Source organism: Balaenoptera acutorostrata, chromosome 10, assembly GCF_949987535.1.
Source record: "Balaenoptera acutorostrata chromosome 10, mBalAcu1.1, whole genome shotgun sequence".
Classification (NCBI taxonomy): Eukaryota; Metazoa; Chordata; class Mammalia; order Artiodactyla; family Balaenopteridae; genus Balaenoptera; species Balaenoptera acutorostrata.
The window spans coordinates 74,509,425-74,534,692 of NC_080073.1; the positions used below are offsets into that span (position 1 = coordinate 74,509,425).

The following is a 25,268-nucleotide window of genomic DNA, read 5'->3' on the forward strand; positions in this document are numbered from 1 at the left end:
CTAATTAGTGGCAAGTCTAGAACCTTGTTTGTATTTTACTTTATAGATTGAATGTAAGTCATTCATAAATTATTATCTCATTAAATTCACGTAATACCCCTATGAGTATCAGTAGTTTTTCCACTGTATAGATGAGGAAGGCAAGTTTCAGTGAGATAGACTTGTCTATGTTACCCAACTAGTAAGTAACATAATAATAATACTCAGTTAATACAATTAGCCTACTCTGTGCCTTATTCTATGCTAGGCACTTTTATGTACCGTATTTGTAACCCTCAAAACTCTAGAGGAAAGCTTTTTTTTTTTTTTTTTTTTTATTTTGAAGATGATGAAGTTAGGCTTAGTGGGACTTGAAAGCAGTGAAGCCAGAATTCAGATGAAGGTGAGCCATCCTCCAGAGCCTTCCTTCAAAGCTACTGTTCCTCCCATTGTCTCAGCAGGCTCAAGTATCTCATTGGCTAAGATATTTGTATATGTATACCCCCCTCCAGTTTACAAACATACACTTAAAATGTAAAAGCATGGAGTTGCAGTATACTGGAGACCATCAGTATTGTATGAGCAAAAGATGTATGGGAAATGGTGAAAAGAGGAATGAACATCATTTATCTTATATATACATTTGCTTTATGTCATTCAGGCTAACTTAGTTCTTCCAAGTCTGACAACCACAGTAGCCCTATGTGTAGGGAACGATACAGAGACACCACACGCGTATCTCCTTCAAAAATTGGGGAGCAGGATAAAGAACAATAAAAGTGCAAATAGATTAGTGTAGTTATATTCTTAGAAGTCTAGTAAGGAATTTTTCATGAGGTATGCTGAGCATGTTTATAAATGATGTGGCATTAGAGATAAAAGTGTGTCTCTTAGATGATTAAGATTTTTAGTCCTTAGAGAAATTGAACTAGGAGTATTATAGATTAGATCATTGCGTGATAGATGCTTTCAGGTCTAATTATTTGGCCACTGATTCTTAGAATTAGTGATTTTTAAGACTGTAGTGTAGGGATGGAATAAAACTGAAAATTATATGGATTGCTGGTCACAGCTGTTAGTAATTTTAACTTACCCTAAGAATTTGCAATTGAATTTTCTTCCTAACTGAAATAGAAATTTTTGTTTCCTTGCCGAGAATTCTTTATTAGAAAATGAACTTTAGCGTTTGGATTTCATGAAAATTCGTACTTCGAATTATTATTTACTGCACTTAGTGTTTAATAGTTTATCTTTTTTCAATAGTGAATTTTTTTATTTCTTATAAAAATATGTACTTGATTTTTGTTTCACTAAAAGTTACAAAACATTGTATTTTAGGTGTTACATTTAATTGGAATGGCACTACAAGAAGAAAAACAGCATTTAGAGAATGTCATGGAGGAGCATGTAGTAACATTTACCTTCACTCAGAAGATATCGAGTATGTATACAGTTTTTACTAAACTAACTCAACATGTCCGTGATTTTTAAATGTAGTATAACCTCTTTTATTTGATCATGTAAGTTTTAAGTAGGTTATATTGATCCAAACTTCTGAGGCTGTCTGTATTCACCCGTGTATTATATCAGATCCTGTGTACTATATCAGATCCTGATACATTTTTATAAAAATACTTAGGGCCTACCCATACTTTAAAAACATAAATTTTAATTCATAAACAGGAAAAAGTAATGAGGAGTCCTTAGTTTGAAATCAGTATAGCACATACATTTAAACTCTAGTATATACTTTTAAAAACACAGAGTTTGCTATTAGGATTTCACTTTTAAATTGTTGCTATTATCTTATAAAAAGTAATGAAAATAAGAAAATTAGCTATAGAGGATTACGTTTTATATAAAGTAATGTGACTTTTTTTGAGAAGACCAAAGAAATATCTTTTCTAGCTTTTTAATATTAAAATTTCAAACATACAGACAAGTTGGAAGAGTTGTACAGTAAACATCTATATACCTGCCACCTAGATTCAGTAGTTAGTGTTTTGCTATATTTGCTTTATATTTGAACACTTTTTTTGAACCATTTGGTTTTTGTTTATTTATCTTTTGGCTGTGCTGCACAGCATGCAGGATCTTAGTTCCCCAACCAGGGATCGAACCCGGGCCCCCTGCAGTGGAAGCACAGACTCCTAATCACTGGACTGCCAGGGAATTCCCTGAACCATTTGTTTCAGGTGTCATAATATTTCATCTCTGAATAAAAACGTTTCCTTTATTAGTTTTCAGAATAAGCAGTTGTTCTAATAGTTACCTGAAGTAGTGGCAACTGTGAATCTTTTTTGTTTGCTTACTTTTTTTTTGTAGTTCTTTTGGGTTTTTGTTTGTTTGTTTGTTTGTTTTAAAGGTAGATTCCTATTTTTTATTTTATTTTATTTTATTTATTTATTTATTTACTTATGGCTGTGTTGGGTCTTCGTTTCTGTGCGAAGGCTTTCTCCAGTTGCGGCAAGCGGGGGCCACTCTTCATCGCGGTGCGCGGGCCTCTCACTATCGCGGCCTCTCTTGTTGCGGAGCACAGGCTCCAGACGCGCAGGCTCAGTAATTGTGGCTCACGGGCCTAGTTGCTCCATGGCATGTGGGATCTTCCCGGACCAGGGCTCGAACCCGTGTCCCCTGCATTGGCAGGCAGATTCTCAACCACTGCGCCACCAGGGAAGCCCGGTTCTTTTGTTTTTTAATATTACTCATGGGTTTTTTTTCAGTGTTTTAAAGTCAGTTATAATCAATACTCCTTTTGATGCTCAAACTGTGCCACTTCTGGGCAGTGGGAGTCTGTTCAATTGGCTCTGTGTCCTTTTGACCCAACCCCATTAGTATTTGAGCACCACCTTGCTTTCTGGCACAAAAGGTGTCTGAGGCTCATCTTGTACTTTCCCTGCTCCAGACCTGCAATCAGTGATTTGCTGAGATGCTTAAATGAATTTGTGGTGGTATAATAGGAGTTTCTGAATTCCTTGATTGCAAGGGAGTATTTCTGTAACTTTGTTTAGTATTGTGTTCTCTGCCATTTCTTCCTAAAAGATAATGACTGTGAGAATACTAGGCTCTACTGGGGGATGAGGAGGAATAGTCCTGGTTGCTGCTAAATCTCTATTTTTCCCTTTTTGCCCACATCCAGGTAAGTGGGAGGAAGAAGGGGAGCTGTCTTTCCCCACTGAAGACTATATTCTTGGGTGCCAGCCTTTCCCAGCTCTTTTCTCTGCCAGTGTTTCTTTCTATCAATTAACATTAACATTGTATCTGTTGTACCTTCTTTATCTGCAGTTTTTTTACTTTGGGATAACCACACAGAAAACTCCCTAATTTCATTTGATCTCAGGTTCTCTTTTGCTTCTTTCTTTCTTTTTCTTTCAACAATCATCATTTTCTCTAGACAGTCCTCCTATTTCTCTTTAAACATTTTATATAATTAAAACAAACTATTGGGACTTCTGTGGTGGCACAGTGGTTAAGAATCCGCCTGCCAGTGCAGGGGACACAGGTTCAAGCCCTGGGCCGGGAAGATCCCACGTGCCGTGGAACATCTAAGCCCGCGAGCCACAACTACTGAAGCCTGAGCGTCTAGAGCCTGTGCTCCGCAAGAAGAGAAGCCACCACAATGAGAAGCCAGCGCACCGCAACGAAGAGTAGCCCCCGCTCGCCGCAACTAGAGAAAGCCTGCGCACAGCAACAAAGACTCAGTGCAACCATAAATAAATAAATACATACATACATACATACAAACAAAAGACAAACTATTTAGAGTCAGATCCCTAATCCACAGCCACCAAATTTCAGATCTGGAAGAGTATTAAAGATCACATAGTTCAGGGAATTCCCTGGCGGTCCAGTTGTTAGCACTCGGAGCTTTCACTGCTGAGGAACTAGGTTCAATCCCTGGTCAGGGAACTAAGATCCCACAAGCCATGTGGTGCGGCCAAAAAATAACAATTAAATTAAATTACATTTTTTCAAAAAGATCACATAGTTCAGTCTCTTACCCTCTTAGAGTAATATTTTGCCAGAAATGTTTCTTAAATCAAGAAAATTAATAATTGGGTATTTCCCACTATAAAACCAAATTAGCTAATATTGGATTAAATGTACTCTTGAGAGTAATGGACTTTTGTATCTTTTTCTCAAAATAAAAAAGTAATCCATAGAGGAAGAAATTTGTTTTCTTTTGAATCTAGGTTTTCATTAAAGAAAAGGTCAAAACAAATAGATACATGTTATATACACATGGACTCCTATAATCCTAATTCATTTTCTTAGACTTGTAAAATCTCAGGTAGACCTTTCAGCTGGGTTTTTATTTAATTTTGTTAGAGGCTATGTTAAAATAATCATTTTGTATAAGATGTCAGTTTTGAATGATTAAAGCATTCTAGTTGTTAACAACTTGTTTGTAGAATACAAATATATCACATTTCGAGAGGTATTGAAAATTTCTAAGTAGAGCTGTAATCAAATGATGGGCAAATGTTATAAGCAACTTCATTTATCTTCTTGTGCATAGTAATAAGCACTATGAAGTCTTAGCTGTTGTTTGTGTGCCCTTTTTTTCTTCCACCTCAGAACCTGGTGAAGCACCAAACAACTCTCCGAGCATACTAGCTATGCTGGAAACACTACAAAATGCTCCCTACCTAGAAGTCCACAAAGATATGATTAGGTGGATATTAAAGGTAAAATTTCCTGCATCACTCTGCTTTTTGTGAGAAATATTACATGTTTATCTTTAAATTTTTATAATGTTTCATAGCTTCAGAATAATGATATTTGTTTTCATAGACTTTTAATGCTATTAAGAAGATAAGGGAGAGTTCATCCACCAGTCCTGTGGCAGAGACAGAAGGAACCATAATGGAAGAGGTATAAGATGTAAATTGTGGTAATACTGAAAAATTGTGGCAAGCTCACTATAAACAATTAATTTTATCTGCAGTAAGTTGGTAGTTGATATTATTCACAAACATGTAAATCCCAAGAAGTGTGCCACTATTTGTTTATATTTTTGTAGCTGTCTTTTTGGACTGCCTTTTTTTTTTTCTTTTAACATGTTAGGTTGATTAAGAAATCTTTTCTCTTTGTTTAGATAAGTGAGATTATAGAATAGTTTTTAATTAGTATTTACAATAAAGATGTTTCTGCTTTGGGGGAAAAGATGTGCATTTAGCCTCTAATGGTCTAATTAAATGAAGCGTAATTTCAGAGTTCGAGAGACAAAGACAAAGCTGAGAGGAAGAGAAAAGCCGAGATTGCCAGACTGCGCAGAGAGAAGATCATGGCCCAGATGTCTGAGATGCAGCGGCACTTTATTGATGAGAACAAAGAACTCTTTCAGCAGACATTAGAACTGGATGCCTCTATCTCTGCTGTTCTTGATAATAGGTAAAAATTAATCACAATTTTTGAAACTCTTGACCATGGTTCTCCACTGAGGAAGATGTTTGGTTTTTTTTCTTTGTAAGTACACTTAATCCTAGAATAACTTAGAAGAGTTGATAGATAAACTTCGTGGCCTCGTAGTTAGAGGACTTAATCTTAGAAATCTGAGTTTATTAGCATATGATTATGAGCATGTCTCTTGACTATAGATAAGAGAATTCATATGTATGCTTAAAATGTAAGTTATACAGAAGACCCTTGAGATTCATAAAAGAATGAATACACTGGGCTCAGTTAACTTAGTGTCTGGCTTATGTGTTGCATATTGGATTGCTATGAGGATTGAAGGAGATGGTTTTGATACATATGAAAGACTTGGGTCTCTCAAATCAAGTCATCAAAACTGTGTGTTTTAGGGACTTCCCTGGTGGTCCAGTGGCTAAGACTCTGCGCTCCCAATGCAGGGGACTTGGGTTCGATCCCTGGTCAGGGAACTAGATCACACATGCCGCAACTAAGACTTCACATGCCACAACTAAAGATCCCGCACACCTCAACAAAGATCAAAGATCCCACGTGCCGCAACTAAGACCCGGCACAGCCAAATAAATAAATAAATATTTTTTAAAAAAAAAACAAAAAACTGCGTGTTTTAAATACGTGTCTACTTACTTAGAATCTACTGTTTTATGATTCTATAGAAACTTTTTAGGCTCATTAATTATACTCCTAACCTTTTTTTTTTTTTTTTTTTTAAAGGATTTTCTTATTTATTTATTTATTTATTTATTTATTTTTGGCTGTGTTGGGTCTTCGGTTCGTGCGAGGGCTTTCTCCAGTTGCGGCAAGCGGGGGCCACTCTTCATCGCGGTGCGGGGACCGCTCTTCATCGCGGTGCGCGGGCCTTTCTCTATCGCGGCCCCTCCCGTCGCGGGGCACAGGCTCCAGACGCGCAGGCTCAGCAATTGTGGCTCACGGGCCCAGCTGCTCCGTGGCATGTGGGATCTTCCCAGACCAGGGCTCGAACCCGTGTCCCCTGCATTAGCAGGCAGATTCTCAACCACTGCGCCACCAGGGAAGCCCTACTCCTAACCTTTTTATTGCAGCCCTGTGGTTTCAGATAAGACTCTCACGGCATTGGGCCCAGCACAAACTCGGGTCCCTGAACAGAGACAATTTGTTACCTGTATATTGTGTCAAGAAGAGCAAGAGGTCAAGGTGGAAAGCAGGGCAATGGTCCTGGCAGCATTTGTTCAGAGATCAACTGTATTATCAAAAAACAGAAGTAAATTCATTCAGGATCCAGGTAAGTCATAGCTATATCCTCATCCTCCCTATTAATAATGACTGCCACATAGTATGGTAGGTGATATACAGAGATTTTATTACCCTAATAATAACTGTAGGCTTGGTGGTATCTTGAGCAGGTAACTTAGACAGGAATGAACTTGACAGATGTGGAAACACTCCAGAAAGTTAAGTATTATGCCTGAATTACACAGCTGATAAATAGCAGGGATTCAAAAGAAAGCTGTTCTTTGTTTCATTAACATACTTCGGTACTTAACAGTCTTTCCCATTCTTCACATTTGTAAAGTCCAATAATTAGTTGACCCTGAAATAACAATAACTATTTTATCTCAATAATTATTTTATCTCATAGATAGATCCAGGGTGGAATCCCTTGAGAACAGTGGTGTGAAGTCACCCCTGTGAGAAGCTGTCCTTGAGCCAGATTCTCATTTAGATTATTGAGATAGAGATTACCATGCAGTGCAGGATGTTATTCAAGAGAGTCTTGGGATCAACATCTATGGAATGGAGGGGAAGGAAGCAGGTTTGGGCAAAGGGAGAAGTTGAGCTATGATGCAGTCCCCAAAAGACCTTAGCCAACCCCATGGGAGGTCTGGAGCTGGATGGCCTTTCAGAGGTGTCCCAAGTTGGGGCAAGGGGGCTGGGTCTTTATACCCTGACACTGATCAGTGACTGGTTGTGACCTACCTCTGGAAAGAGGTGTGACCTTGATCAAAGTAGTGTGACCCTGAGCAAAGTCCCTTAAAGAGGGATAACAGTTGAGTGCCCTCTTCTAACAGCTGAGGGAGTAAGTCATTCATTCCTGCAGGGGCTTCTGGGCTACACCTTATTATGTCCACAGCAGATACTTTTATGTTTCTACTCTTACATTTGTTTATGTGTGCATATGCCTCAGTGATACCAGTAAACTTCTTGAGAGTAGGAACTGTGTTTTAATTTTCAAAGCACTTATTTAGCCAGTGCTTTTCACATTGTATGATTGGAAGGAGGTTTGAGAGACCACTGGTAAGTTTGCCTTTTCTCTATAATGAAAGTCTTCACAGTGTGGCTCTCAAGCACCCTAGTTAAGATACATTGGTCAGCTTCACCTTAAGAAATGATCATTTGTACTAGGCGATTTACAAATTTCATTCCAGGCTGAAGATAAAGTCACCAATTATATTTAGTACTTGCCTATAAGTGGATTTTTTTAATGCTTTCACAATTTATATCATAAAAGATTTTCTTTATGCTGTGAAATTTGCACTGTTCCATTATATAAAGCAAATTGAAACTTGAGTAATTTAATGTTAGGGAATTTCTAAGATTATACTAATTTATGTAGAGAATTCCAAGAATTCCCAAAGAAGCCAGCTACCCACTTTATGTTTGTCTTCATTTTTCATCTCCTTTAAATATAAAAAATTAGTACCAGAGCAGAAGACTGTCTGAATTGCACGTTTTTCCCTACTCTGGTCTGGGCTGCTGTCCCAGATATTTTGCTGCAGCTTTGACTCTGGTATAGTAATTGTGGCTAGTCTCTGCGTGATTGTCTTTAGGCAGATTCTCCTCTATGGCCAGGACATCTTTTTTGTTAGAGATCGTTGTGACCCAGCTGCCCTGAAGGTATTAAAGACCTCTCCCTGAAGAATATCCCTTTTACCTCAGGCTCAGGGCATTTTCAGGGAATAGGAGTCTCTCAGTGCCCTGAAAATGTGAAATGTTCAAAAGATTAGATGTACTTAAATATGGGATTCCAGTTTCAGTTAACAATTCAGGGATGTTTCATTAACTTGCTCAGGGTAATGAAAATTAGAGAGTCTTGTATTCTGAATAATCCGGGGTCTTGCATAAATTATTATAAATTTATTGGTATAAATATAAATTATTATAAATTTTTATAAATTTATTGGTAAAATTATTGGTATCTCAAATCAAAGGAATAAACTAGCATTTCATTTGAAGTTTACAGGCCCTTAGTAAGGATTTCACAATTTAAAGTTGTACATTTGTTACAGGAATATTAAATGCTTGGTTTTTCGCTTTGTTTTTTGTTTATTTTATAATGCAGAAAAATATGATCCATTATTCATGCACCCTGATCTGTCTTGTGGAACACATACTGGTAGCTGTGGGCACATTATGCATGCCCATTGTTGGCAAAGGTAATTTATATTCTTAATATTAGTCAAGAGAAGCTTATCCAAAGGCTCAAAATTAAATTTTTTAATAAAGGAAATTCCATCTAGAAAAAGGGAAAAAGAACTAAAGATGTTTGAAGAAGAAAACTCCGTATTACTGCCTAATAAATAACAAAATTAATTTGCTTTGTCATTACATTTAAAGGAGTGACTTAGAAACTTCATAGTATATCAAGTGTATTTTTTAATGTGGGGATCTAACAGACTAGATGAAGTAAAGGATTTTCACAGTGGTATAAACCCTAGAAATATGTCTTTCTTTGGGTCCAGGGTGAACAACTCTTGATTCTGAAGATGCTAGCACTTGTCTGGTTAGTTCCTAAGATTGTCATGGCTCCCTGAACTAAGATGGGATAACTTCAAACTTATTCTACTTTGGTGCTTTCTATGCTTCTGCAAAACCAACAAATTAGTGCTGTTATTCTAGTACTCTGCTCATCGAGTTGTTATGAACTGCCCCTAGTAAGTAGTCACCAGCCCTGGCTGGGGGAGTAACCACAGAGCACTGGGACCAAGAAATATGCTACATTGTGAATGATTGTTTGCAAGGCAGTCTTTTTTTCGATTCTCCTGTTTCAGAACTCTTAACCCATTTTGGTAATTACAACAACTCAAAGTATCACTGTTAAAAATAATTCAGGTCATTTCAAGATTTTAATTTTTAGATTTTTTTGTGGAAACAAATTATTTAAAATGTTGAAGCTTGTGGCTCTCATTTTTAAAAATTACCATTGTTTTTGATGCCTCATGTTTTCTAATTGTAAAGGTATTTTGATTCCGTTCAAGCTAAAGAACAGCGAAGGCAACAGAGATTACGCTTACATACAAGCTATGATGTAGAAAATGGAGAATTCCTTTGTCCCCTTTGTGAATGCTTGAGTAATACTGTTATTCCTCTGCTGCTTCCTCCAAGAAATATTTTTAATACGTAAGTTTTGGCTCATAAAACCTTTATATCAAAGAACTAGTTTCCTTTGAAGGTAATGAAATAATAAACCACAGCTGGGTGAGGAGATCACTCTAGGTAAATGCATAATGTTTTCCAGGTACTTTCCAAACTTTTTACTTAGTTATTTCTTCTACCTGACCTATGAAATATGATTTTGGTTTTTAGAAAGGAACAAGCTAAAATATAACAGTTTCTTGGTCACCTGTAAGCACTGTAAAGGATATAAAGTTCCCATGTATTCATGAAAACTGTCTCCTTTATTTCTAAGACCCCACTTTAAATATCTCCCTCATACTTTTTAAGAGATGCTCAGTAAATTGCTAGGGGTAGAAGGGGCAGCTCAAAGTGACATTATTGAACATACTAACAATTAAATATAATTTTTTGCAATTTACTGGCCAATTCAAAAATTGGACCAAAAAGTGAAAATCTGTTAGTGTATTTAAAATACAAAGTTTTTGTCATTTCATAATTTTTAGTGCACTTTTAGTTAATAGGAGTATTAGACATACTCATTTCAGATATGAATTTGGTAGTGTGTCCTCTTCAAACCTGACCTTTGTTACTCAGTTATGGTATCTGTCTTACATTCACAAATACTAATTTGAGTTTTGTGAACATGAATCATCTGTTTATTTCTGTGCTACTATTTGGGTTTAAATAAAGCAGGGTCAGTTTTTTTCTCTTCGATTTTAGGAGTTAAAACCATGGTGTCTTAGTCTATGCTACCACACAGTGTTCTTAAAATACCATTAGCTATGCATGTAAGCTCATGCTTTTTAATCAAAAAAGCATATCATGGTGCTGACTTATACCTGCATTTGAACTGGTAAAGAAATTAGTCATTGTTAGATTAAGAATTCTCTGCATGTAAGGAGAAAACAATCACTTCTGTGGTTCAGGTTTTGCTTTTTTTCCCAGGAGAGTCAGTTATGGCACATTTGTTAAAAGAACACAGGCTGTGGAGTCTGATATAGCTGGGTTTGAATGCCACATCTGTCCCATATATGGCTTTAGTCAAGTAACATAGCTCTAAACCTCAGTTTCCTCATCTGTAAAATGGGGACAATAATACAACCTATTTCATTAAGAAGATTCTGAGGATTAAATATAATACTGTAAAATGCTTACAACATAATTAAGTGCTTGCAACATAATAAGCACTCAATAAATAGTGTCCGTGGTGTGGTGATTGTGATATTTAAGAAATACTAATAAATTCCAGTACCAAAAAAGTGAAATATTTGACAAATAATTCACTGTGTTGCTAATAATTATTAGCATCATATTGACGAATAATGTATTTTCATTTCCATTGGTAAATATCTATTCTGACTTTTTAAAAAGCAACAAATTTTCCCCTAGGTTTTTTTATTGTTTTTTTGTTTTTTTAATATTTGAAGTGTGTCTAAAATATACCTGTGATCATTTAAGGAGTCTTTTTGTATCTTAAACTAAGCAGCAACAGAATACTAAACACTCTCTATAATCTTTTCTAGCAGGTTACATTTTTCAGACCAACCAAATCTGACTCAGTGGATTAGAACAATATCTCAGCAAATAAAAGCATTACAGGTTCTTAGGAAAGAAGAAAATACTCCTAGTAAGTTCTGATAACCTGCTTTCATTTTTCCCTAACGTCTGAGACCATTGGGAAATATAGTTTCAGAATAAATTGTTTTAAAATATTTTAAAAGTGAAACCTCTCACTTTAAAATTTGACTTTCTCTAATTTTCTTTGTCTTAATGAACTAAATTTGAATCTGCTACATTACTCCTTATTCCTTGAAAACACACAAGCTCATGTGAAGTTTATGATAAATACTTCTCACTTACTCCCCCATTTTATTGAAGAGCTTCTGGGGGTGGGGGAGATGTAACTGAGTATGGAAGAGCTGGCTTTATTCTCTGTGGGCTGACTCACTATATTGTTGGCATTACCAAGGGCTTCCCAAGTTTGATAGACATGCACTGCACTTCCGACCTTGAGGGAAAGCAGTCTGAGCAGAATTTATACCATTGGTTTATAAGGAAACAAAACAGCATACTCTTCCTTTTCTTACCTTCCCTAGCTACATTCCAGTGGCTTCACTTTTCAGGAGAAACACAGGTGACTGAAGAAGGTACCTAGGTCATCCAGAGCAATAGTGTTTCTCATGCTTTGAATATATATTATACTGGTTTTCATTAATGGGAATTTTTCCCATTGTTTTTAATTTCTTTGACCTAAATTTAGAATGAAATTTATGACTGAAATTTATAGAAATATTGTGGACTAAAGAATAATAGTATAAAATGCTTGTTTCTGTAGATACTGCCTTATCAAGGAATTTAGAAAATGTGGATGAATTGCAGCTCCCTGAAGGATTTAGGCCTGATTTTCATCCTAAGTGAGTATATTATTCCTTTTAAATTTGGCCCACTTGAAATGAAAAATTAAGTGAGCAGTTAGTAAGAATATAGTTTGTCAAGTTAGGGAGCAAAATGTTATAGGACACTGATCTTGAATTCTGAGACTTAAGAATATTTACTGCAGGTGTATTGATAAAAACCTAAGAGCTACATGGCATGTTTAATTCTCACAAACCTCTCCTAGTCTACGTTCCTGACTCCCTCCTACACCCCTTTATCTGGCTCTCCTTGACAACACCTCATCAGTACATCTAAACCTAAGCTGCTCAGCTCCCCCACCAAAGCCCATGCTTCCCTCTGACTTCTGTTTTCTATTTATGGCCCCACCAACCTCTTAGTAACTCAGGACCAAAACCAGAGTGTTTTCAGCCCAATTTTACCCATAGCCAGTAAGTTACAAGGTATAACCCAGATTCTAGAGCTAGACTGCTTTTGTTCAGTTCCAGCACCACTGCTTATAAGCTGTGCAACTTTGTGCAAATTGCTTGACCTCTCTGTATCTCACTCAGTTTCCTCATTTGTAAAGGGAAGATAATAATATCTACCTCATAAGTGTTATAAAGATAAAATGACAGTACATTTAACGTTACCTGGAAGCTGTGCCTGGCAAATACTAAATTACTCAGTAAAAATACTACTGGAGGGCTTAAACAGAAAGAACATCAGTCCTGTGCCTCTCAAATTCCTCCTCCCTATCCCCAGTCCTGTCATTTTGTTTCTTCTGCTACGTACTTCCATATTTCTAATTAAAATGCTTAATCAGCTGTGTCTTGATTTATTATTTTTTTAAACAGTATCTTTCTGTTGACTAGTAATTTAGGATTCAACTTTGACCTCTACCCTATTCACTATTCCTCGCCAGTCTACCTATAGAGTTATTTCACAATTTTTGGTTAAATCATTTGTCAGTTTTTATATTATAATTGTTTCTACTGATAAGTTGTATATTAAATTTCCTTTCTTATACAATTTTGTTTTCCTGTGGTTAATAATTACCTTATTTTTTTTCATATACTTGGTTTTCTATGTATATAATACTCTTTTTTCCCCTAAACGTTCCAATAGACCTGTCAGACGCCTAGCAGTAGCTATCAGTGCTCAGATTCATCAGATGATCTTCCTTCCTGGAGCCCTCCTCCCACAGCCTTTGCCCTCCCATGCCAATCAGGACAGGGCACAGCTGTCACCCTGAGACTTCCCCTAGCCCTGCTCCTCTTGTTTGCCGGATCTTGTATCCTTCTCTCTCTCTTTTTTTTTGGCTGCACCTGTGGCATGTGGGATTTTAGTTCCCTGACCAGTGATTGAAACCACACAGCCTGCTTTGGGAGTGTGGAATCTTAACCACTGGACCACTGGGGAAGTCCTCTCCTTCCTTTCTTAATTTACTCCCTCATGTTGCATCTCTCAGCAGATTCCTAAGAAAAGGTGCCTGGGTGTTAAATTTTCCATGTCTGAAAATACATTTATTATTGTATCCATATGCTTGATGGATGGTTTGGGTATAGAATTATAGGTTAGAAGTAACTTTACATCTAGATTTTGAAGGCAGTGTTTACTGACTTCTAGCACCCACTGAGAAATTAACACCATTCTGATTCCTGTTCCTTTGTAACTTTATTACTTCTGGAAACTGTTGTTATTGTCTCATTAATTATCAATGTTCTGAAATTTCTCTGTGATATTCCTTGACATGTGAGTCTTTCTTCATTCATTTCGCCACGTTTTCAACAGGCTCTTTGAAGATTCATACCCTTCAGGTTGGGGAATGTTTTATTTTGTTCCTTAGATAATTTTCTCCTCTTGGTTTTTCCATTTTTTGAGGTAGTCCTACTGTTAGTTCATTCTTGGCCCTCTTGGACTGATCCCCTTATTCATTCATTCATTCATTCATTTATTTATTTATTTATGTAGGTGTGTATGTAGGTATGTATGTGTGGCTGCATTGGGTCTTCACTGCAGCACACGGGCTTTCTCTAGTTGCAGCGAGCAGGGGCTATTCTTCGTTGCGGTGTGCAGACTTCTCATTGTGGTGGTTTCTCTTGTTCCGGAGCACAGGCTTTAAGCCCATGGGCTTCAGTAGTTGTGGCATGCAGGCTTAGTAGTTGTGGCTCGTGGGCTCTAGAGCGCAGGCTCAGTATTTGTGGCGCACAGGCTTAGTTGCTCCACGGCATGTGGGATCTTCCCGGACCAGGGATCGAACCCGTGTCCCCTGCATTGGCAGGCAGATTCTTAACCACTGCGCCACCAGGGAAGTCCCCTAATTTTTTTATAAATTGGTTGTTTTCTACCCTGTCTCTGTTTTCCCTGAGTTCCTTTTTTCTGCTTATTTTGGTGTTTATGTCTTTGATGTTTCTTTTCTTAAATATTTATTGGTCCTTCGGTGACTTCAAGAACAAGGCACTAAGAAGCTCACTGGATACCTGGTGGGCAGGTTGGAGCTTGCTGACCTATGAGCCTCACAATGAGGTGATCAGGCCCCCACCAGTCTTTCACTTGGGACCCCCAAATGTCAATGTGTAAAAACGACTTTTCCTGAGAATTCTTCACTGGAGAAACTAAAATCTATGGCAGTGGGTACACATTGCTGATGTTCTTGAGATGGAGAAGAGGTCCAGGATCCAATAGTTCAGTGTGTAGACCTTCACCCTAATACCTTGTTTTCAGGCCTGTGCCTCACTGCTGCCAACCCAAGTAGAGCATAACCCCTCTCAGGCAGGGACCGTTTGCATGTCTTTCATTCCCCCTTTTCATACAACTATCTTTAGGTAGTTTCAGTGGTTCAGTTCCAACATAGAAAATAGCTGTTAAGAAACTGAGCCCTTTGATTGATGTGAGCACATTGTTTTGAGCTAATCCTGTACATGTTCACTTTAGGAATCCTTATTCTGAAAGCATAAAAGAAATGCTAACAACATTTGGAACTGCTACTTATAAGGTGGGACTAAAGGTTCATCCCAATGAAGAGGATCCCCGTGTCCCCATAATGTGCTGGGGTAGTTGCGCATACACCATCCAAAGCATAGGTAAGAGATTCAGAGTTGTGTCTTTAAATCTCAAACATACATTGACATGAGTTGTGTGTAGAATCCTGTATTTAAACAGAGATGTTTAAAGTGGGCAACAATATCAAATAATATAAAGACTTTGGAGCAGGAAATGTAGTGTGCTGACAAAATATTAGATTGACAGTTTATAAATTAACCACAGCAACAGAGAACTCATTTTAGTGGTGGTTATAGCTTCTTGTCAGTTAAGGGAATGTTTCCTCATTTTTACTTCTTACTCAAAGTTAATTCTTGTGAAATGACTTAAAGATTTTAAAACCTGACAATATTGTGCTTTCGGGAGAAAGAATTTTTTTTTACTTTTTTTTAAACTTGTAATAAAATGTACAAAACATAAAATTTACCATCTTTACCATTTTTAATCCTCAGAAAGAATTTTAAGTGATGAAGATAAACCGTTGTTCAGTCCTTTGCCTTGCAGACTGGTAAGTTATCAGTTTACTCAATTCATGGAATGGTGGAGTAGAAATTAGATTGTTCTGCTTTTTTTAATCCAAAAAACCTGAAATGGTTATTTAAGCATAGGTTCACTCCTTTTGAGGTAAAACCCATTTTCTGTAACAATACTGAAGACGTAATGTTTATAATTTAATTTTTCATTATTTTTCTTTTAAATAGACTTCATCTCTTTTGGTTAAACATGTGAAAAGATGGGGGGATGGGGAACTAAAAACAAAGTGCTTGTTCTTGAATTTTTAGTGCCGTAGTTGGAAATAGAGATCAGAACATACCCTCTACCACATTTGACTACCCATTATAAGCAACATGTAAATAAGTACAAATTAATGTCAAAACAGTACATTTAATGCCTAGAAAAGTGAAGGAATATACAATTAAAGCTTGCTAATTTTTACAATGTAGCTAGTGTTAGCTTCTTCTTCTACTTAACCATTCAAACTTATAATCATAAAAGTGCATGTAATTTTATTCACGTAGAATCACCTGGGGAGCTTTTAAAAGTGCCTAGGCCCTACTATGGGTCAGTTAAATCAGAATCTCTGGAGATAGGCCCCAGGCATTAATATTTTTTTAAAAGCTTACCCCCACCCCGAGGCCAGGATTGAGAACCACTGATGTAAGAGCCCTAACTCTTTGGAGTTTTTTAAAAATACAGATACCTGGTCACTTTGACTTATTAAATTGGAATATGTAGGAGTAGACCCTGGTATTAAAACTGCCCTGAATTGTATCTTTGTGGTAAATCAGCAGAATAGCAGTTCCCTGTGTTCTTAACTGTGATATATGATGGATTGGGATATGACTATCAATGTTGACTGACATTCTTTTGCTACAGTAAATAAGAGTTGGTAAGTATGCTGATATTGAAAAGGCAATCACAAATGTATAGAATAGAGTTTATTTTGTCTGGTTTTTAAGGCAGTTCTTACACATTTTCTTGATTCTGTGTACTTCACTCTGCCTCTTTGGTACACTGTTGGCTCTTCATCTATTTTTCTGCTAATATGATTTTGTGTACTCTGTTTATATTGATTGTTAAAGCAACCTTGCATTCCTGAAATAATCCCAACTTGGTCATGTAGAGTATCCTTTTTGTATATGATTATATTTGATTTGCTAATATTTTATCTAAGTTTTTTTTCTACGTTCATAAGAGAAATTTAATTTTTTAAAGTATATAGCCATTAGGGACGAACTCATTCTATTTTTTTGACTTGCGCTGTTCAAATTTACGTACCTCTCCACTGACCTTTCCCTCCTACATCAGAGGATAAGGGACCTCCGGGAAAAGTAGCTTATCTTTCCATCTATTGTTTGGAATCCATCCCCTCTCCATCAGTTACCCCTTCTTCTACCTCTTTCACTCCTGGCACTTGCCCTGTTCACAAGTGTGCTCCATTATTCCTCCTCTTACTCTTGCCCTCAATATTATCTTTTATCACCCTAGCTTTTTCATTCCTTTTTATGACCAAGCAAGCCATTTTAAAGCATATTTCACTTACTTCACCATGCAATGAAAAATGTTTAAATACAGATAAATAGCACCTACAGTTTTTTTTTTTTTTTTTTTTTTTAAACTTTAGGGTTTTATTTATTTATTTATTTATTTATTTATGGCTGTGTTGGGTCTTCGTTTCTGTGCGAGGGCTTTCTCTAGTTGCGGCAAGTGGGGGCCACTCTTCATCGCGGTGCGCAGGCCTCTCATTATCGCAGCCTCTCTTGTTGCGGAGCACAGGCTCCAGACGCGCAGGCTCAGTAATTGTGGCTCACGGGCCTAGTTGCTCCGCGGCATGTGGGATCTTCCCAGACCAGGGCTCGAACCCGTGTCCCCTGCATTGGCAGGCAGATTCTCAACCGCTGCGCCACCAGGGAAGCCCGCACCTACAGTTTTTAATTTCACTTCACATCCTAAGAGAAATTTTATACACAGCGAAACGTCTTTAAACAATAATGTATACTCTGGCTCCAATTTCTTGCTAACTCTTCACTTTTCAACTCCCTGCAGTTTGGCTTCACCACCACCACCCCTCACCAACACTTTCTCACTTTTCGGAAACACCTCTTGCCAAGTTCACCAAATGATCTCATTATCATTGTGAGTGGGCATTTTTCAGCCCTTATTTGACATTCTGTTTACTTAATTCTGATAACTGCTTCTTTCTGAAACTCATTTTCTCTCTTGATTTCTGTGACATTCCTGGTTTTCTCCCTACCTTTCTGGCGGCTCCTTCTCAGTCTGCTTTCCCTCCTTTGTGCTGTAAATGTTATTTTAAACCCCCAGAGTTTGGCCCATGACTCAATCATCTGATACTCTTCCCTGGTCAGCCCCATCTATGTCTCTGATTCCAGTTATATCCAAATGATTCCCACCTGTTTATCTCTAAACCAGATCTATTATCTCTCAGTGCCTGTTTCATTTTTTTACCTGGATCTCCTAAGGATACCTCAAACTGAACAATCCAAATTAATTTTTCTTCCTATATTTAGAGTCTTAGGTAATGTCACCACTGTCCATCCAGGTGACCAAGCCAGAAACTTGCAAGTCCTTTTGGATGCATCATTTGGTCTGGATGTTCGTATCGGATTGATCAGCAGAGTTTGTTGAATTTCTCTCCTGCATATTTGTCCTAGTTCTTCCATTCCTACTTCTGCTGCTTTGGTTCAGCCCCTATATCTTTTCTTGCCTAGATTATTGTAACTGTCTCTACCCTGAATCTCACTCTCTCCTAATATATTATCAGAGAGGTTCTCTAAAAAGTAACCCCGATCATATCTCTTAAATGTTACTTCTCCTTTATCACTCACCTCCTGCCAATCCCCACATCCATGGGCCAGGATTGCAGAATCATTACTGGTCCCCAAATGCTAGTCCCAATCTTTTGCCTCTGCTCGAGTGCCCTAAGCAGATAACTCCTCTTTAAGAAGTTCTTCAAGCTTTGCCTTCACTGGGAAATTTCTGAGCCATGAAGTGCGGTGTACCTCATCTGTGATGCTGCCTCCTTTAGCTGTCCCCTCCCCACCTTTTCTTTTCCTTCCCACCCTCAAGGCTGTGAGCTCCTTGAGAGCAGGGGGTGGGGGAGTGAGTTTTCATTTTGAGATCTTCAAAACCAAGACTAGCGTATGGTAGGTCCTCAATATCTATTGCACCAAACAACATTACAAAAAATTTAGAAAATAGAGAATTAAGCAGGAAGAAAAAACTTAAGTCAATCACCCATCTGTCTTTTTCATTAACATGTTTATACTTTATTGTAATAGATATTTACATGTAGTTTTGTTTCTACTCTATTCTTCACTTTACATTAAGAGTTTTCTCATTGTTCCTACATAGTCTCCATAACAGTTTTTGATGTTTACAGGCACCCTGTTTTGTACAACCATCTTCTTGCACGTAGTTTCCCCAGTATTTGAAGTGTTTCCCACATTTTAGAGTATTTATTTAGACTAAATATAAAGAAATACTGCATCACATTCCTGGGAGTCTCTTTTGTTTGCTGTCTGTCTTGACGCATGTGTCCTTCTTAACTTTTCCACAGAGAACTAGCAGCATGGTAACAGGAGATAGCCTTGTTTTATTCAGCATACAATTAGATATTTTCCATTCCATGCATTCCATGTTAGAGACATGCCATTAAAGATGTCATAGATTCAGTTCCATACCATCTAGAGATTTCATTGTGCATCCAGCTTTACTTCAACTAGCTGTGCTTTGAACTAACATTCCTGAAAGAGGAGAACTACTTCATATGCTGGCTTCTTTGTTAATTTTGTCGTCTCTTTATTTCAGGATGACTGTCTTAGGTCACTAACAAGATTTGCTGCAGCACATTGGACAGTGGCATCACTTTCAGTGGTACAAGGACACTTTTGTAAACTTTTTGCATGTGAGTATTAATACATGTACCATATATGTTATGATAATTTCTCATCTTCTGTAGTTTTGTTTTTAGTGGTGAAACTTCCCTCCATTTTGAAAGAAATATTTTGGTAATACTGTTTGTCTTATATACAAGTTCTAGCTCATGAATTCATATATAGCTTGCAAAAAATAAATTTAAACTAGATTATATGCATTTTTTAAATAATTTAATACTTACATTGACATATAATATGTGCTCATGTATTTTTCTTTGAACATTAGCATTGGTGCCTGGTGACAACCACGGAGACCTTCCATGCATATTAGATATCGACATGTTTCATTTATTGGTGGGTATCTTGTAATTTGTGTTTGAAATTTTTATCATATTATATAGCTTTATCTTAGACTTGATGAGTAATGCAGAGGCAGACAAGAGGAATTATCACCTATTATTCTTACTACTTCTGAGTATAATTCTTTTCTGAAGATCCTCAAAAAGAAAATGTTAAGGAATCCAGTTGAGAGACTTGACCTGGGTGTCTAACCCAATCTGTCTTATTTTTGCCTTGTGGCTGAGGTCAGTAATGTAACCTCTCTATGCTTTTCACTCTAGAGAAGTAAAAAACACTAGTAATGTAAGGGCTGCTGCCAGCCCATACGGCGCTTTGGGGCAGATACAGCCCTCTGGTAACACTGCTTAGCAACAGTCTCTTTGTGTGGTTTAGGGAAAGTCATGTCTTCTGAGCAGGTGCGGGTGGTGCCAGGTCAGCGCTGGCCAGGCAGTGGGTGGCTGAAGTTCAGCCCCACCTCAACCAGGTCCCCTTACTCAGGACACTGAGTGTACCACCATGCACAGCAGCCCCAAGTGCTGCCCTCTTAACCTCTTTGGGCATCATATTCTGTGCCTGTAAGTTGGTTAATACCTACCTGATATAACTGTGCCAAACTCAATGGGATAATCAATGTAAAGAGCTTAGAGCAATGTGTCCCTAGTAAATGTTAGCCATTGTTATTGTTCCCATCGCTCCGCTGAAAACCACCACCACTGACACCACCATACAGGCAGCAGGAGGCTAACAAGAGAGCTAGCATTTATTGTATACCTGACTGCTTTCACATTCATCTTCATTTAGTCCTTACATCCTTATTACTGAGGTATTAAAAACACGTATATTATCGCCAGCTTACCAACAGGGAAACTGAGACTCAAAGGAATTGTCTAAAAGGTTCATAAGAGGATCTTGGATTCATACCTAGATCTTTGTGGGTCCAAAACTCATGCTTTTTCCATTGCTCACTACCTAGAAAGATTTCAAGGTTTATTTTTGTTATTATTAACAATAAACTATATATAGGGGAATCACTGGATAAATGAAATAATAATGCCCATCAAATGAAATAATAACGCTCTAAATAATTTTCTTTAGTCAATCCTAGTGGAATTTCTAACATGTGTACCCTTTAAGAACAGAGATTTCTTAAGGGGAGGGACTGAGCTCACAAAGAGATCACATTCAGAAAATGGAAACGTGTTCAGCTGTGAAAGGAAAGGTGCTCCGTCTGACCTTCTGTATTTGGTATCCAGGTGGGCTTGGTGCTCGCCTTCCCGGCATTGCAGTGTCAAGATTTTTCAGGGATCAGCCTTGGCACTGGGGACCTTCACGTTTTCCATCTGGTTACTATGGCACACATCATACAGGTCTTACTTACCTCATGTACAGGTAACTCCTTTTTGTCAGATTCTTGAAGCACTGGCGTTTTTTCAGTTTAAAAAAAAAGTACTAAAGGAAAAGGTGCTTGGATGAGAGTAATATATAAACTATAATTAGGCTACTTGTAGTAGTAATTAGTAAAATAAACAGTAAAATCCTGTTTATCCTCATGTGAAAATTTTTGAAACAATTTCCCTTCTGTTAAAAACCTTAGTGATGTGAATGTTTTTACTTATTTTTTTATTTCATAAGTTTAGTTATATTTGAGTACCAGAGGCTGTATATTTAGCAGATTTTACTCACCGCTTGCTGCCTGGCACCCTGAGGCACTTTGGCTTCCTCTCCCTAAGGGGCTCCTTGTTAGGATGGAGATCAATACTGTGTTCCGACCTGAGGGATTAAAGTTCTGTGTGTTTTGTGAGAGTGTTTTCATATTACATGTGAGTGTATGAATATATTTGAGTGCTTAAATGGTGTGGTCATCAATCCACTTAGTAGGCAAATACAGAGTACTAATAGTGCCTTATCTTTCAGAAGAGAATGGCATGGATCAAGAAAATGCTTCTGGGGAAGAAGAATTAGCAGTTCTTGCTTTGTATAAAACACTTCACCAGTATACAGGAAGGTGAGGTCGTAATCTTTACATGATAGGCAGTTCCCCAAATATTAGGAGGTGGTAGTATGAAAAACGAATTCATTTGTTAAATAAGGGAAATTGCTGTCTGTTAACATGTTTAAAATAAGAGATGGGGGAGTGACCTGCAGGACTTCTCAACTTTTAATATACTAACATGATTGGAAATCTCTGAGAGAGGAGTAATATACAGCACTTCCCACACATTTTTAAGGTATATCCAGGGCTGGCAGGAGTGCAGTGACATTCTTAGAACCTCATGTTATTGGAGTCATTGTGATTTGGTTACGACAGTTTCACTTGGCTTTCTTTCTTTTTTTTTTTGGCTGTGTTGGGTCTTCATTGCTGCGTGCGGACTTTCTTTAGTTGCGGCGAGCGGGGGCTGCTCTTCCTTGTGGTGCACGGGCTTCTCATTGTAGTGGCTTCTTTTGTTGTGGTGCACTGGCTCTAGTCACACGGGCTTCAGTAGTTGCAGCACACAGGCTTCAGTAGTTGCGGCACGTGGGCTCAGTAGTTGCAGCGCACAGGCTCTAAGGCATGTGGGCTTCAATAGTTGTGGTGTGCCAGCTCAGTAGTTGTGGCTCGCGGGCTCTAGAGCACAGGCTCAGTAGCTGTGGCGCATGGGCCTAGTTGCTCGGTGGCATGTGGGATCTTCCCAGACCAGGGCTTGAACCCGTGTCCCCTGCATTGGCAGGCAGATTCTTAACCACTGAGCCACCAGATAAGTCCCTTCACTTGGCTTTCTAACAGTATATGTCAAGAACCATACTGTTTGTTCTATGACTAAGTTATCCCATTTCTGAGAATCCACACTAGCAGAATAATCCAACATATAGAAAAACCTATAGGCATAAAGATGTACACTGATATTTATATTAGCAAAGAATTTAAAGCAATCTAAGAGTTTGCTTACAGGGAAGTAATTTAGTGTAGGTTATGATTGATGTTATCCAGAATATTAAAATTCCAATAAAATTATGGTTTATGATCTGAAAATCATGTTAATTTTAAATTTTATATGTTACAAGTACAACTGTGTTAAGACAGATTAGTATGAAAATAGTTTGCCAAAGTAATACCTGCTGATATAAGGTTACAGAATAGTGGATAGTATTTTTATTTTCCAAATTTTCTCTTTATATAGCTATATAACTTTTATAAATTTTAATAACAGCATTGGAGGGTATATCACCAATTATACCTGACATCCTGTAATAGTTAGGGCTACCCATACCTTTTAAGCCAACGTGCTATCAATTCCAAATAGTAGTTGTCTGTTTTCACACTGTGCTATAACTAGAATGACCATTTTTTAATTACATTTCCCAGTTATCATTTTTCTCTTCCACAGTGCCTTGAAAGAAATGCACTCTGGTTGGCATCTGTTGAGGAATGTCAGAGCTGGAATCATGCCTTTCCTTAGGTGTTCTGCTTTGTTTTTCCATTACTTAAATGGAGTTCCTTCCCCACCTGAAATTCAAGGTAATTTCTAATTTCTTTCAAAATGTAGGAAATGTATGTAGTCTTTCACTCTAGCAAGTTAAGAATTAAAGTGCATTGCAAAAATGAAAACTTATTAAAAGTTTAGTTCATAGCTAATTGACTATGGTGATGTACAGATTATAGAATTAGATGCATATTTATGTAAATATCTGATTTTATTTGGATGTCAGTAAATGTACTGATTTTGTACATGTACAAAAATGTACTTGTTTTGCTTTCAGATGTTAAAATTGTTCAATTGTACATTATTCATAAACTGGGTTGTTCAGATTTTAAAAAGTGAAAAGTGACAAATTCAGGTGTGGTTTTTTGTTGCTTTTTTTTTTTTTAACTTTTGATCTTATATTGGAATATAACCGATTAACAATGTTGTGATAGTTTCAGGTGCACAACAAAGCAACTCAGCCGTACATATACATATATCCAAACTCCCCTCCCATCTAGGCTGCCACATAACATTGAGCAGGGTTCCCTGTGCTATACAGTAGGTCCTTGTTGGTTATCCATTTTAATTATGGCAGTGTGTACATGTCGATCCCAAACTCCCTGACTGTCCCTTCCCTCCACCCTTCCCCCCGGTAACCGTAAGTTTGTTCTCTAAGTCTATGAGCCTCTTTCTGTTTTGTAAATAAGTTCCTTTGTATCATTTCTTTTTAGATTCCACATATAAGGGATATCATATGATATTTCTCTTTCTCTGACTGACTTCACTCAGTGTGGCAATCTCTAGGTCCATCCATGTTGCTACAAATGTCATTATTTCATTCTATTTAATGGCTGAGCAATATTCCATTGTATATATGTACCACATTTGCTTTATCCATTCCTTTGTCGATGGACATTTAGGTTGCTTCCATGTCTTGGCTATCGTAAACAGTGCTGCAGTGAACATTGCGATGCGTGTATCCTTTCGGACCATGTTTTTCTCTGGACATATGCCCAGGAGTAGGATTGCAGGGTCAAATGATAGCTCTATTTTTAGTTTTTTAAGGAACCTCCATACTGTTCTCCATAGTGGCTGTACCAATTTACATTCCCACCGACAGTGTAGGAGGGTTCCCTTTTCTCCACACTGTCTCCAGCATTTATTGTTTGTGGATTTTTTGATGATAGCCATTTTGACTGGTGTGAGGTGATATCTCATTGTAGTTTTGATTTGCATTTCTCTAATAATTAGTGATGTTGAACATCTTCTCATCTGTCTTCTTTGGAGAAATGTCTGTATAATGGTCTTCTGCCCATTTTTTGATTGGGTTGTTCGTTTTGATGATATTAAGCCTCATGAGGTGTTTGTAAATTTGGAGACTAATCCCTTGTTGGTCACATCATTTGCAAATATTTTCTCCCAATCTGTGGGTTGTCTTTTCATTTTGTTTATGGTTTCCTTTGCTGTGCAAAAGCTTTTGAGTTTAATTAGGTCCCATTTGTTTATTTTTGTTTTTATTTCCATTATTATGGGAGACAGATCGAAAAGGATATTGCTGCAATTTATGTCAGAGTGTTCAGCCTATGTTTTCCTCTCAGGGTTTTATAGTATCTGTTCTCACATTTAGGTCTTTAATCCATTTTGAGCTTATTTTGTGTATGGTGTTAAAGAACCATCTAATTTCATTTTTTTTTACATGTAACTGACCAGTTTTCCTAGCACCATTTGTTGAAGAGACTAGACTGTCTTTCCACTGTTGTGTAGTCTTGCCTCCTTTGTCGTAGATTAATTGACCATAGGTGTGTGGGTTTATTTCTGGGCTTTCTATCCTGTTACATTGATCTATATATCTGTTTTTGTGCCAGTACCATACTGTTTTGAT

At 37.5% G+C, this 25,268-nt stretch overlaps 1 protein-coding gene across 5 annotated transcripts in view; it reads left to right on the forward strand.

The window, feature by feature from the left end:
* UBR2 (ubiquitin protein ligase E3 component n-recognin 2) overlaps window positions 1–25,268 on the forward strand; it is a 116,960-nt gene that overhangs the window by 76,090 nt on the left and 15,602 nt on the right. For 2 of the 5 annotated variants that reach the window (XM_007197858.3, XM_007197857.3), the window contains exons 26-41: window positions 1,318–1,420; window positions 4,558–4,667; window positions 4,774–4,854; window positions 5,195–5,373; window positions 6,477–6,676; window positions 8,735–8,828; window positions 9,631–9,792; window positions 11,313–11,416; window positions 12,125–12,203; window positions 15,100–15,248; window positions 15,660–15,715; window positions 19,537–19,633; window positions 19,891–19,958; window positions 21,197–21,332; window positions 21,858–21,948; window positions 23,309–23,439. In XM_007197858.3, the coding sequence (XP_007197920.2) occupies window positions 1,318–1,420; window positions 4,558–4,667; window positions 4,774–4,854; window positions 5,195–5,373; window positions 6,477–6,676; window positions 8,735–8,828; window positions 9,631–9,792; window positions 11,313–11,416; window positions 12,125–12,203; window positions 15,100–15,248; window positions 15,660–15,715; window positions 19,537–19,633; window positions 19,891–19,958; window positions 21,197–21,332; window positions 21,858–21,948; window positions 23,309–23,439 (1,840 nt within the window). Of the gene's footprint in view, window positions 1–1,317; window positions 1,421–4,557; window positions 4,668–4,773; window positions 4,855–5,194; window positions 5,374–6,476; window positions 6,677–8,734; window positions 8,829–9,630; window positions 9,793–11,312; window positions 11,417–12,124; window positions 12,204–15,099; window positions 15,249–15,659; window positions 15,716–19,536; window positions 19,634–19,890; window positions 19,959–21,196; window positions 21,333–21,857; window positions 21,949–23,308; window positions 23,440–25,268 lie in introns of those variants that run through there. The other 3 variants (XM_057555063.1, XM_007197859.3, XM_007197860.3) reach the window with 3 other exon arrangements.